Genomic DNA, 13,347 nt, shown 5'->3' on the forward strand with positions numbered 1-13,347 from the left:
AATAGGTAAAGCGCAGGAGAAAATTCTAAAGCAACTATATTTGAGTGACATTTTGATCTGTCCCAGGTCTCATTCAATACGTTGTTGGTAATTCCTTAGTCATGCAGATAGATGCAGTTTGTATGGGGCTATTTCTCTGATCGAGTAGTGTGCAAAGTGAGCTGTATGAATTCATTGGGAAGTGTGATTTGTAAATTGAGTTCACTTATGGAAGTTTCTGTTTTTCTGGCATCTCAGGGGCTCTGCTAATATGACATTTCACCCTCAAACCATTCCAGCAAAATCTGAACTCCAATATGGTGCCTCTTCCCATCTGAATTTTTCATCGTGCCTGAAAAGTAGTTGTAACGGGGTCTACTGTGCTGTAGTACCTCTTTCAGTACCACCCCTTATTTCAGAAGGTCCACTCTGCTTTGGCTGGATTCTGAATGAAGGACGCTGGCTGGAATTCCTTGGTTACATGGGTGCATATAAAATCTCACTGCTTCTCCACGTATTTCCAGTCTAACAACACTTTATTCACAGCACACAGAATATGTAACACAGATACAGAGGGCAGGCCAATAGAAAAACAGCAGGCCAGACATACATTACAACATCCGCAGGTGGCCGGAGCCTGCCGATATTTACTGTGGGAATTACAAAGGTGGGGGAGGTCAGAAGGAGAATATCTTGTGCAGGGGCGCAGCCTGTGGACTGATGCATTTCACATGGAACCTATTATACATACATATACTGCATAACATATTCTTGGTGCTGGGGGGTTCTGTAACACGGCTCTCCTTTTCAGCAACGCGATCGGCATACACAGTCTGATCCTTAACGGATCGGTTTGGGGATGACCGAAGTTTATGGGGTTGGTACAAGTTCCGTTTGTCGACTTAGTCCATCGGCGTTACTGTTTTGTTTGCCGGGTCTGTAGTGGATGGTGAAGTCCAGAGGTTGTAGGGCTAAACTCCACCGCAGTAATCTGGCGTTGTCTCCGGAGACCCGATTAAGCCAGACTAGGGGATTATGGTCCGTTAGGAGGGAAAACTGTCATCCATACAAATATGGTTGTAACTTTTTGAGTGCCCATACTATTGCCAGGCACTCCTCGATGGCCGCATAGCTCACTTCACGGGGCAGTAGTTTCCGACTCAGGTAAGCTACCGGGTGTTCTTGGCCGTCCGGCCCGACTTGGCTTAGTACTGCCCCCAATCCAAACATAGAAGCATCTGAGTGAACCAGGAAACGTTTAGTTGGATCGGGTGTGGCCAATACAGGGGTATTGGTGAGGGCGTCCTTTAGCTGGCGGAAGGCTTCCTCACACTCTGGGGTCCAGGTTACCTGGCGGGGTTGGTTCTTATGGGTCAGATCAGTGAGGGGCTTGGCTACGCTGCTGTAATTGGGAACGAATTTCCTGTAATACCCCGCTGTCCCTAGAAACGCCATGACCTGGGTTTTAGTGCGTGGGGTGGGCCATTTGGCTATGGCCTCAATCTTGGCTGGTTCTGGTCTCTGTTTCCCACTTTCCACCCAATGCCCTAAATACTGAACCTCTGCTTTGCCCACGTGACACTTGTTTGGGTTCAGGGTGATTCCGGCCTTGTGGATCCTGTCTAATACTGTCTCTAAGTGATTTAGATGCTCTTCCCATGTCGCGCTGTAGATGGCGATGTCATCCAGGTAGGTACACGCATAGTCCTGGAGACCATCCAAAAGCCGGTCAGCCAGCCTATGGAAGGTCGCCGGGGCAGTCTTCATCCCGAATGGCATAACTCGAAACTGGAATAAGCCAAACGGGGTGACAAATGCCGACTTGGGAATAGCGTCAGGACTAAGGGGAATCTGCCAGTAGCCGTTGCATAGATCGATGGTGGTCAAATACTTTGCCCCTGCCAGCCGATCTAACAACTCATCCACACGCGGCATGGGATACGCATCCGTCACTGTTTTCTCATTAAGCTTAAGATAATCTACACAAAACCGTGTAGTCCCATCCTTCTTGGGCACTAACACTACGGGGGATGCCCAGGAACTATCTGACTCTTCAATGACCCCTAAACGCAACATCTCTTGTATCTCTTGTCACATCCCTTCTCGTACAGACTCTGGGATGCGGAAGGGGGGTTGTCGCAGGGGGGTCTGATCCTGGGTCTCAACCTTGTGTTGTGCCAGGTGAGTGTACCCAGGTTTCCCCAAAAACATCCTCTGTCGCTGCCTCAACAACACCTCTGCCTGCTGTCTCTGCCGGGGGCCTAGGTCTTCACCCAAGTGTACCTGGTCCCATGTTTTAGACTGAGTCCTTTCCCCTAAAACATCAGGCAAGGGAAGTCTGGCTAAATCCTCTGCTTCAGGTGCACAGATGGCCACTACCTCTTCAGGGCGCTCCCGGTAGGGCTTCAGCATATTCACGTGGAACATGTGGATAACCCTGGGGTCGTCACAATCGGCGACATTATAGGTGGTGTCGGCTATTTTCCCCACTACCTGGTAGGGCCCCTTCCATGCAGCTTGGAACTTGTTCTGCCTAGTGGGCTCTAACACCAAGACCTTCTGTCCTATTTCCAAGGTGCGCTCTCTGGCCCTCCGATCATACCATACGCGCTGGTGCCGCTGAGCCACCTGCATGTTTCCACGTACAGCCTGGGTCAGCTCCTGTAGATGGTCCCGGAATTCCAAAACATAGGGTACAATAGGTACCCCTTCTATGATGCCCTCCCCTTCCCAGTGTTCTAGCACTAAGTCTAGGGGTCCCCTTACCCGTCTCCCATATACCAGTTCGAACAGGGGAGAACCATGGATTCTTGGGGCACCTCCCGATAGGCAAACAGGAGGTGAGGCTAGAGTTTCTCCCAGTCCCTGTAGGTCCTGGTAAAAGTCCCAATGAGTTGTTTTAATGTCCCATTAAAGCGTTCACACAACCCATTGGTTTGCGGGTGGTATGGGGCGCTTCTAATGGACTTTATGCCGCACAGCTTCCACAGTTGGTTGGTCACCTCGGCTGGAAACTGGGTACCCTGGCCCAAGATAATCTCACAGGGAAATCCAACTCATCAAAAAACCTGGAGCAGGGCAGCCGCCACCATCTCTGCCAGTATGTTAGGTAACGCAACGGCCTCTGGATACTGTGTGGCATAATCTACCACTGTCAATATATACCTTTTCCCTGACGGACTGCGTTTGGCTAACAGCCCTATCAGATTGACTGCTACTCGGCTAAATGGTTCCTCCACAATGGGGAGGGGGTGTAATTTAGCCTTGCATCGATCTCCCCTCTTGCCAATGCGCTGGCAACTGTCACAGGTCTGGCAGTACTGACGAACATCATAGGTTACCCCCGGCCAAAAGAAGTTTTGTGTCAGACGATGCCTGGTGCGACTGACGCCGAAGTGCCCAGCCAAGGGTATGTCATGAGAGATTCGCAGTAACTCCTGCCTATACTTCTTGGGAACTACCAGCTGTCGTTTTATAGTGGGGCTCTTCCCTGTGTGGTGCTGCTCTGTGATCCGGTAGAAGAGTCCCTGCTTCCATATAAACTGTTCCCCTTCCAGTACCCCTCTCCCCTCTTGTGCCTTCCCACGATATCCCTCCAATGAAGGATCCTCAAGTAACTCCCTCTTAAATTCATCTGGTGTGGCCCAAGAAATGTGTCTGGCTATGGGAATACGTGTAGGGCTGGGATGTCTTACCTGGGCCTCCTCTGAGTGTGATTTCGCCTCCGCAGCTCGAGCTTGTCTCCGGGTGGTCACAGGATATGTCTCAGCCAGAGGGGCAACCGAGAAGGCAGACAACATGGGCCCCAAGTCATTTCCCAGCAAGACATCTGCGGGCAAATCCTCCATCAAGCCGACCTCTACAAGGCCATCCCCAGTTCAGGTGAATCCGGGCAGTGGGCAGTCGATGTATGGCTCCCCCTGCTACACGGACTGCCACTGTCCTGTCCGTCTTCTCTTGGTCGCAGACGAGATGAGGCTTCACAAGGGTCAAAGTTGCCCCTGAATCTCTTAGTCCCTGTATATGTTTCCCATTAACCCACACGACCTGTCGATGCTGTTGTCGGTTATCTGCCGGGGCTGCCTGCATGGGGTCCACTTCATGCAGCACTTCCTCCATCTCTTCCACCCCTTGGTTAGTCGTAGCCCCCAATGTCGGGTCAACTTCACCTTGGTAGCAGTGTACAGCGGCCCGGCTAAAGGTAGCTGTTCCCGCCTTTGGCCACTGGGTATGCTGAGTCCGGTTGGGACATTGTCTTTGCAGGTGGCCCAGCTGATGGCAGGTGTGGCATCGTGCCCCAGGGTGACTGGTAGGCCGGGTTTCTAGCTGGTCCCCCTACAATCTTCAGTGGTTTGGGGCCCTCCAGGTCCATGGGCGGACCCCTAGTGACCATCTTTGATCCAGACAACTGAGGCCTCCTGACATGATGTTCATCGGCCAGACGAGTGGTTTCCTCAAGAATCGTTGGCCGCCTGTCCCGAAGCCATTCCTGTGTCTCGGGGGTTAGTCCATTAAAGAATCGTTCTAACAAGACGAGCTGGAGGACGTACTCCTTAGTGGTTGCTTGGCTCCCTTGTACCCACTGTAGCAGTGACCGCCGTAATTTACAGGCCCATTCAGCATGGGTATCGATTACTCATTTTATAAGTCCGCGGAACTTTTGGCGGTATGCCTCTGGTGTCAGCGCATACCGGGCCAAGATCACTTCTTTGATCCGCTCATAGTCCATACAGTCCTCATCAGGTACCGTGCGATAGGCGTCCGCTGCCCGGCCTGTCAGCTTGCTGGCCAGAATCTGAACCCGTTCCTCCGGCTTCACTTGATGAAGGGCACACTGCTGCTCAAAGTCCTGCAGAAAGCCATCAATGTCTTCCTCAGCCTCCTCCAACTGTCGGAAGGCATTATACTGGATCTTTTTGTGGCTTACTGTTGAAGGTACCTGGTCGGAGGCCAGAGCTCCCCCTGCTTGCTGACTCCTCTCTCCGCTCTGCCATCTCCATCTTGGCCAGCTCCACTTTGGTCCGCTCTGCCATCTCCATCTTGGCTAGCTCTATCCTGGTCCGCTCGGCCATCTTTTCCTTCAGATCAGTACGCACATCAGCCATCACCTCTCGTATGATCTCTACTGCAGGGTTTGGGCCATAGAACGCCAGTCTGTTCTTTACCTTCCTCTGGAATTCAGTCTCCTCCATGTTCACATTGGGGGGCGCTGTACTGTCGTGTTCCATGATGGCTGCTATCAAATCCGCTTTTGTTTTGTTGCTGTCGATTAACCCTCGGGCTTCCACCAGATCTTTTAATGTAGTCCTCTTTAACTTCTGGTAGTTGTTTTCCATTCATTCCTTTCCTCCTGTAGAAGGGGTCTCACATCCCACTGCTGCCACCAGTGTAACGGGGTCTACTGTGCTGTAGTACCTCTTTCAGTACCACCCCTTATTTCAGGAGGTCCACTTTGCTTTGGCTGGATTCTGAATGAAGGACGCTGGCTGGAATTCCTTGGTTACATGGGTGCATATAAAATCTCACTGCTTCTCCACATATTTCCAGTCTAACAACACTTTATTCACAGCACACAGAATATATAACACAGATACAGAGGGCAGGCCAATAGAAAAACAGCAGGCCAGACATACATTACAACAGCCGCAGGTGGCCGGAGCCTGCCGATATTTACTGTGGGAATTACAAAGGTGGGGGAGGTCAGAAGGAGAATATCTTGTCCAGGGGCGCAGCCTGTGGACTGATGCATTTCACATGGAACCTATTATACATACATATACTGCATAACATATTCTTGGTGCTGGGGGGTTCTGTAACAGTAGTATCCCCCACATATGGGGTATTGACGTACTCAGGAGAAATTGCACAACAAATTGTATGGAGCAATTTCTCCTGATATCCTTATGAAAATATGAAATTTGGGGCTAAAATTAAATTTTTGTGGGGGAAATTTTAAACTTCTGTGAAACACCTGGGACTTCAAGGTGCTCACCACACATCTAAATGCATTCGTTGAGGGGTCTAGTTTCCAAAATGGCTTCACTTGTTGGTGGGTTTCCATTGTTTAGGAACATCAGGGACTCTCCAAATGGGACATGGCATCCGCTAATGATTCCAGGAAATTATACATTCGAAAAGTCAAATGACGCTCCTTCCCTTCTGAGCCCTGCCGTGCACCCAAACAGTAGTTTTCTCCCACATATAAGGTATTGGCGAACTCAAGAGAAATTGCACCACAAATTTTGTGGTGCAATTTCTCCTGTTACCCTTACAAAAATTAAAAATTTGGGACTAAACATTTTTGTGGGGAAAATGTGATTTTGTTTTTAATTTTCACAGCTCAACGTCATAAACTTCTGTGAAGCACCTGAGAGTTCAATGTGCTCACCACACATCTAGATCAGTTCTCTGAGGGGTCTACTTTCCAAAATGGTGTCAATTGTGGGGGATTTTCACTGTTTATGCACATTTGGGGTTCTCCAAATGCTACATGGCATCCGCTAATTGGTCAAGCAAATTGTGCATTCAAAAACTAAAATTGTGCTCCTTCCCGTGCTCCCAAACAGTAGTTTCCCCCACATATGTGAGTATCGGCATGCTAAGGAAAAATTGTGCAACACATTTTGTGATCCATTTTTTTCCTTTTACCCTTTTGAAAATAGAAAAATTTAGATGTGAAGTAAATTTCTTGTTAAAAAAAGTGTTAAATGTTCATTTTTTTTTCCACATTCCAAAAATTCCTGTGAAGCACATGAAGGGTTAATAAACTTTTTGAAAGTGGTTTTCAGCAGCTTGAGGGGTTTGAGTTTTTGATTTGTGTCACTATTGGGTATTTTCTATCATATAGACCCCTTAAAGTCACTTAAAAGGTGAGGTGATCCCTAAAAAAAAAAGTTTTTTTGTAAATTTTGTTGGAAAAAGGAGAAATCACTGGTCAACTATCAACCCTTGTAACTAAAAAAAAAATTCATAAATTGTACTGATGTAAGGTAGACATATTGGAAATATTATTTATTAACTATTTTGTGTGATACATCTCTCTGATATAAGGGCATATGATTGCAAACTTTGAAAATTGCCAAATTTTTCAAATTTTCGCCAATTTTCCATTTTTTCACAAATAAACGCAAGTTATATTGAATAAGTTTTACTCTTATCATGAAGTACATTATGTCACAAAAAACCTTCTCAGATTCAGTGGGATCCATTGAAGCCTTCCTGAGTTATGACCTCATAAAATGACAGTGGTCAGAATTGTAAAAATTGGCCCGGTCATTAACATGCAAACCTCCTTGGTGATAAAGGGGTGAATACTGATGCATATGATGTAACAAACTTTTTTCTACCTCACATACACAAATGTATTTGATTAACAGGAAAAAAAAGCTAATTATTTTCCACCTGAGATATAATATGTCAGATTGGCTGGTAATGTGAATTTTTAATTATATATAGTAGTGTTATCTTAATATATACTTACCTTGTAATGTCTTCACATCCTGTTCTGTCCAGATGTGTTCGGATCCGAGAATTCCAAGCGGCGGAAGTTCACCAACCGCCATATTGGGACACCCAAGTGATGGGTGTCTCAATATGGAAACTGCTGATGCTACCAGCCTCTTGCGCTTTACCACCAGCGGAACACAGTCGCTCCACACACACACACACAAACACACTGTATACTCTGTATGCACCACACACACACTGTATACGCCGTATGCACCACACACACTGTATACGCTGGACGCAGCCTCTTGCGCAGTACCACCAGCGGAACACCGTCACGAACACGCCGCCGGGATCAGCTGAATTATTCACTGACCGCCACCATCTTTGTACAGGAGGAGTGCATGTGCAGTTTTAATGTCACCGCCGCTATCTGTCTGCACAAAGATGGCGGCGGTCTGATTTACTGCGTTAGCGCGAATTCCGCGCAGGCGCAGTGAATCATTCTGCTGATCCCGGCTGCAGATGCGCCACGTGTCTACAGGCAGAGGAAGCCGGTCACATTAAAAGGGTTTTCCCATGAATAAAAGTTCATTTTAAAAATTGCCTGACTGTGTACGAGAGCACATGGGGTACACAGGTCAAAGAAGAGATGACATGAGAGGAAAAGACAACAGATGGGGAGAGAGAAAGCGCACGTGGTGAGAGAAACAGAGCACAGGGGGAGACAGCTCAAACGGGACAGCACAGGAAGGAGAAAGAGCAGGCAAGGGGAATAGCACATGGGGTAGACAGGTCAAAGAAAAGAGCACAGACGGGAGAAGTCAGCACATGGGGAAAGAGAGAGTGGATAGGTGGGTGAGCACATGGGGGGGGGAGATTCTCAACGCTGCGAAGCCTGCCACCATCGTGACATTATCACCCTCCCAACAATATAATGTTCGCAAATCTTAGTGTCCCATTCTGTTGACCCTAATTTCTTTCTTTGCTTTTGTCGCTTGTATGCAGAGCAAATGCCAGCATTAGGATGATATCAGAGGGCTGCTTCCCACCATAGACAGTACTAAGTGGCAATTATTTGAATTTTATGGTTGACATTTTAACATTAATAGAATAGAACAAGTCAGCTTGAGGGTGTCTGTGAACACATTCACTAACAGCACAATCTACTCATTGCTAAATTATAGATGTTCGTTCGCAAAGAAGGGAACACTCATATGAGTTCTCAGATGTGGTAATAATTTCATGTTTCTAATGTTATTCCGTGTTTCCATTGTTGTAATTATTCCCAGATGTAATATGTATTTCTTTTGTTAACATCTTGATGAAGGAAGCCATTGATGAACTAATATTACATACAGTATTTTTGTTCGGTGTCAGACAGACAATAAAATGTTGGATCATTATGTCAGGAGTTCAAGGTTTTGTTAATAGTATGCGACATGGAGTTCATGTGCGCAATGCTGCAAGAATATGGTGATCCAGTCATTTCCATTTAAATGCAACATTAAAATTAAGTCTAGCTGTTCCTACAATGCTTGAGCTCTTCTGTGGCTTCAGATCAATGCCCTTTTTCTACAACTAAGCACGTCAACGTTTTTTCAAATTTTTACAAATATATTGTCATGATTTGTTTTTGGAGTCGTGACAGCTCTAGTTCAGCTTTAATTTAAACGTTTTTACTTTTGGGCCATCAAAGGTCAATGTCCGTTTCCTTGCTGGCAGCTGCTTTGTTGCTGGTCAGCTGATGTGAGTGGTGACCACTCCCACCATCCTTTAAATAGTCACATGACTCATCAGCTGACTTTTGGTAATAGCGTGTGTCTCGGAAGAACAGCCTAGGAGTTTGGAGCTCTCTGTTGCCAGCGGTGTATCTGCTGCTTTGGTGGAGTTTGGGGTCCTGGATCCGTATCCTCTGCCATGTGAAGCTTTGCAGCAGAGGCTGGAGCTAAGTTTTGTTGTTCCTTTCCTTGTCTGTCTTGTGCTTGTCACTAAGGGAGTAGTGTTGATAACATCTGCAGTGTTGAGGCTAGCGTCCTTGCTGGCAAGTGCACTAGCCAGGTTATAGAGAGGTGACATCTAGAGACTAGGCATGTGACAGCGGTGGGGGGAAGGACCCGCATAGGACTATAGGGGAGCTTAGGGATAGGCACAGGTGCCTAATGGCTCGCTCCCCACTGTTAGGGCCTTCCTCTCTTTTTCCATCCTGTTGTTTGCATGTGTTGTGCCGTCCGCCGGATCTTCCCATCGCGAACATGACATATTAAAAAAAAAAAGCAATTGTCTCATTTTATTAAACAGCCCCTTCTGTTTTAGAGAAGTGACATGGCTTTATAGTCACTACATGCCGGCATTTGTATAGATAACTGGGTGCAAACTCCTAGAGATTGGTACAGACTTTCCTTTAGTTTATATTTTTGAACTGTGCTATTCTCAGGAGTTGTCACCAATATCACATAGGTGGGAGTGCAACAGTTGGCAGCTGTATGATCAACTGTTAGCAGGTCTCATGGTGGCTTGAAGTAAGCCGTGCAAAGCTGGAACATCACATCTCTCTACACCACGCAGAAGTCGGTCTCAAGAACTGCTGCTCTGCTACCATTTACTTCAATGGGAGATGAATGGCAGTACCTGAAAGCAGTTACTGCATAGGATAAGGAGATGTGAAACTCTGTACAATTTACTTCCAGCCACCATAGAACCTACTGAACAATGATCCTGGTGGTGCCAGATGTTGAACCAATCTGATGTTACTAACCTACACAAATAGGCTATACGTAATATAGCCCTGGATTTACTCACTGATTGTGTATAGGAGTGTGATCTAAGCAATACCACTGGTACTACTGCTGCCAGGCCTCACAACTTCATGCTTGCCATTAGACAGTGAGCTCCAGAGGACTTACCATTTGCAACATAAGCATTGCCCCCACTGGCCTGAACTGTGCGCTCTTCAATGCTGCAAGCAGAAGCAACAGCCTCTGTAGCATCAGAGGATCCCAGGGGCAATGAAGCTGGCTTGATCCAGCAGTTCGAATAGCTTCACATCCACGTTTGCAAGCTGTAAATCAAACAGCTTGCAAGTAATGCTCCTTCCCTGGGATTTCAGCCACCTTTGAGGTGGCTGGTACCATTGGCAACAAGCAGTACACTATAATATAACAAAGAATCCATCTGTTCTTGAAGATATTTAATAATTAGTTGAGAATCACTAGTTTTAGCAAGCACTCTGCAATTTTACACATTTAGGATTCAAAATTGAGTAATACGTTAATACATGCGGTGTGTTGATCACCAGTTTTTCAATACTTCATGCATAATTCTGACTATATCCAACCCAATGACATCTCCATGTGTCCCCCGCTCTCTATGAGGTACAGTGTCCAATCTTCTATTAGGTTTTTGCGCTGGGCCTTACCTGAGCAGAATTCACATCTCTTACTCTATTAAAACATAACCCCTTGTGCTATAGATGCTGTAGAGTGTTATCCAAAACTATGCTTATTTGTAAATCATATCAGTAATATAACCTGTGAGATGAGAACCTTGTTGCAAGAGGAAGATCATGAGTGTCGATGGTAATGACTGAATGGGATCACTCATGTATTCGTAAGTTTGCACCATGCAGAGTCCTGGTAACCGTAGTGACAGAAGGAGGCAATGTGTAATTGTGGAAACTGGACACCTTTCTCTGCTGATTCAATACTTAACATTCTTCTTCATTTCCAATATAGGTAATAACTATTGGAGACCGGAAAGCAGCTTAAGTCTATGTGCAGATGATGCCACAGTCCAAGATATTGTGGAAAGAGCATGGGCTCAGTCCCACAATCACATCATAGAGCAAAGCCTTACTCCTAGACATGTCACACGCCCTGGGACCGGTGAGTACTGAACCAAATTAAAAACCATTAACCCCTTTACCCCCAAGGGTGGTTTGCACGTAATGACCGGGCCAATTTTTACAATTCTCACCACTGTCCCTTTATGAGGTTATAACTCTGGAACGCTTCAACGGATCTTGGCGATTCTGACACTGTTTTCTCGTGACATATTGTACTTCATGATAGTGGTAAAATTTATTTGATATTACCTGCGTTTATTTGTGAAAAAAAATTGAAATTTGGCGAAAATTTTGAAAATTTCGCAATTTTCCGACTTTGAATTTTTATGCAATTAAATCACAGAGATACAGTACAGACCAAAAGTTTGGACACACCTTCTCATTTAAAGATTTTTCTGTATTTTCATGACTATGAAAATTGTACATTCACACTGAAGGCATCAAAACTATGAATTAACACATGTGGAATTATATACTTAACAAAAAAGTGTGAAACCACTGAAATTATGTCTTATATTCTAGGTTCTTCAAAGTAGCCACCTTTTGCTTTGATGACTGCTTTGCACACTCTTGGCATTCTCTTAATGAGCTTCAAGAGGTAGTCACCAGGAATGGTTTTCACTTCACAGGTGTGCCCTGTCAGGTTTAATAAGTGGGATTTCTTGCCTTATAAATGGGGTTGGGACCATCAGTTGTGTTGTGCAGAAGTCTGGTGGATACACAGCTGATAGTCCTACTGAATAGACTGTTAGAATTTGTATTATGGCAAGAAAAAAAGCAGCTAACTAAAGAAAAATGAGTAGCCATCATTGCTTTAAGAAATGAAAGTCAGTCAGTCCGAAAAATTGGGAAAACATTGAAAGTGTCCCAAGTGCAGTGGCAAAAGCCATCAAGCGCTACAAAGAAACTGTCTCACATGAGGACCGCCCCAGGAAAGGAAGACTAAGAGTCACCTCTGCTTCTGAGGATGTTTATCTGAGTCACCAGCCTCAGAAATCGCAGGTTAACAGCAGCTCAGATTAGATACCAGGTCAATGCCACATAAAGTTCTAGTAGCAGACACATCTCTTCAACAACTGTTAAGAGGAGACTTTGTGCAACAGGCCTTCAAAGTAAAATAGCTGCTAGGAAACCACTGCTAAGGACAGGCAACAAGCAGAAGAGACTTGTTTGGGCTAAAGAACACAAGGAATGGACATTAAACCAGTGGAAATCTGTGCTTTGGTCTGATGAGTCTAAACTTGAGATCTTTGGTTCCAACCACCGTGTCTTTGTGTGACGCAGAAAAGGTGAACGGATGGACTCTACATGCCTGGTTCCCACCGTGAAGCATGGAGGAGGAGGTGTGATGGTGTGGCGGTGCTTTGCTGGTGACATTGTTGGGGATTTATTCAAAATTGAAGGCATACTGAACCAGCATGGCTACCACAGCATCTTGCAGCGGCATGCTATTCCATCCGGTTTGCGTTTAGTTGGACCATCATTTATTTTTCAACAGGACAATGACCCCAAACACACCTCCAGGCTGTATAAGGGCTATTTGACCAAAAAGGAGAGTGATGGGGTGCTACGCCAGACCTGAACCCAATCGAGATGGTTTGGAGTGAGCTGGACTGCAGAGTGAAGGCAAAAGGGCCAACAAGTGCTCAGCATCTCTGGGAACTCCTTCAAGATTGTTGGAAGACCATTACTGGTGACTACCTCTTGAAGCTCATCAAGAAAATGCCAAGAGTGTGCAAAGCAGTCATCAAAGCAAAAGGTGTCTGCTTTGAAGAACCTAGAATATAAGACATAATTTCGGTTGTTTCACACTTTTTTGTTAAGTACATAATTCCACATGTGTGAATTCATAGTTTTGATGCCTTCAGTGTGAATGTACAATTTTCACAGTCATGAAAATGCAGAAAAATCTTTAAATGAGAAGGTGTGTCCAAACTTTTGGTCTGTACTATATGTCACACAAAATACTTAATAAGTAACATTTCCCACATGTCTACTTTACATCAGCACAATTTTGGAACTAAATTTTTTTTTTGTTAGGTAGTTATAAGGGTTAAAAGTTGACGAGCAATTTCTCA

The 13,347-nt window shown here is 45.6% G+C and overlaps 1 protein-coding gene across 10 annotated transcripts in view; it reads left to right on the top strand.

The window, feature by feature from the left end:
* ZBBX (zinc finger B-box domain containing) overlaps positions 1-13,347 on the top strand; it is a 336,677-nt gene that overhangs the window by 281,908 nt on the left and 41,422 nt on the right. For 8 of the 10 annotated variants that reach the window (XM_077290624.1, XM_077290619.1, XM_077290616.1 and 5 more), the window contains one exon: positions 11,160-11,309. The exons of the other annotated variants lie outside the window; for them this stretch is intronic. In XM_077290624.1, coding sequence (XP_077146739.1) covers positions 11,160-11,309 — 150 coding nt within the window. The remainder of the gene's footprint in view (positions 1-11,159; positions 11,310-13,347) is intronic. 10 annotated transcript variants of the gene reach the window in all.

This window comes from Ranitomeya variabilis, chromosome 2 (genome assembly GCF_051348905.1).
Source record: "Ranitomeya variabilis isolate aRanVar5 chromosome 2, aRanVar5.hap1, whole genome shotgun sequence".
NCBI classification, from domain to species: Eukaryota; Metazoa; Chordata; class Amphibia; order Anura; family Dendrobatidae; genus Ranitomeya; species Ranitomeya variabilis.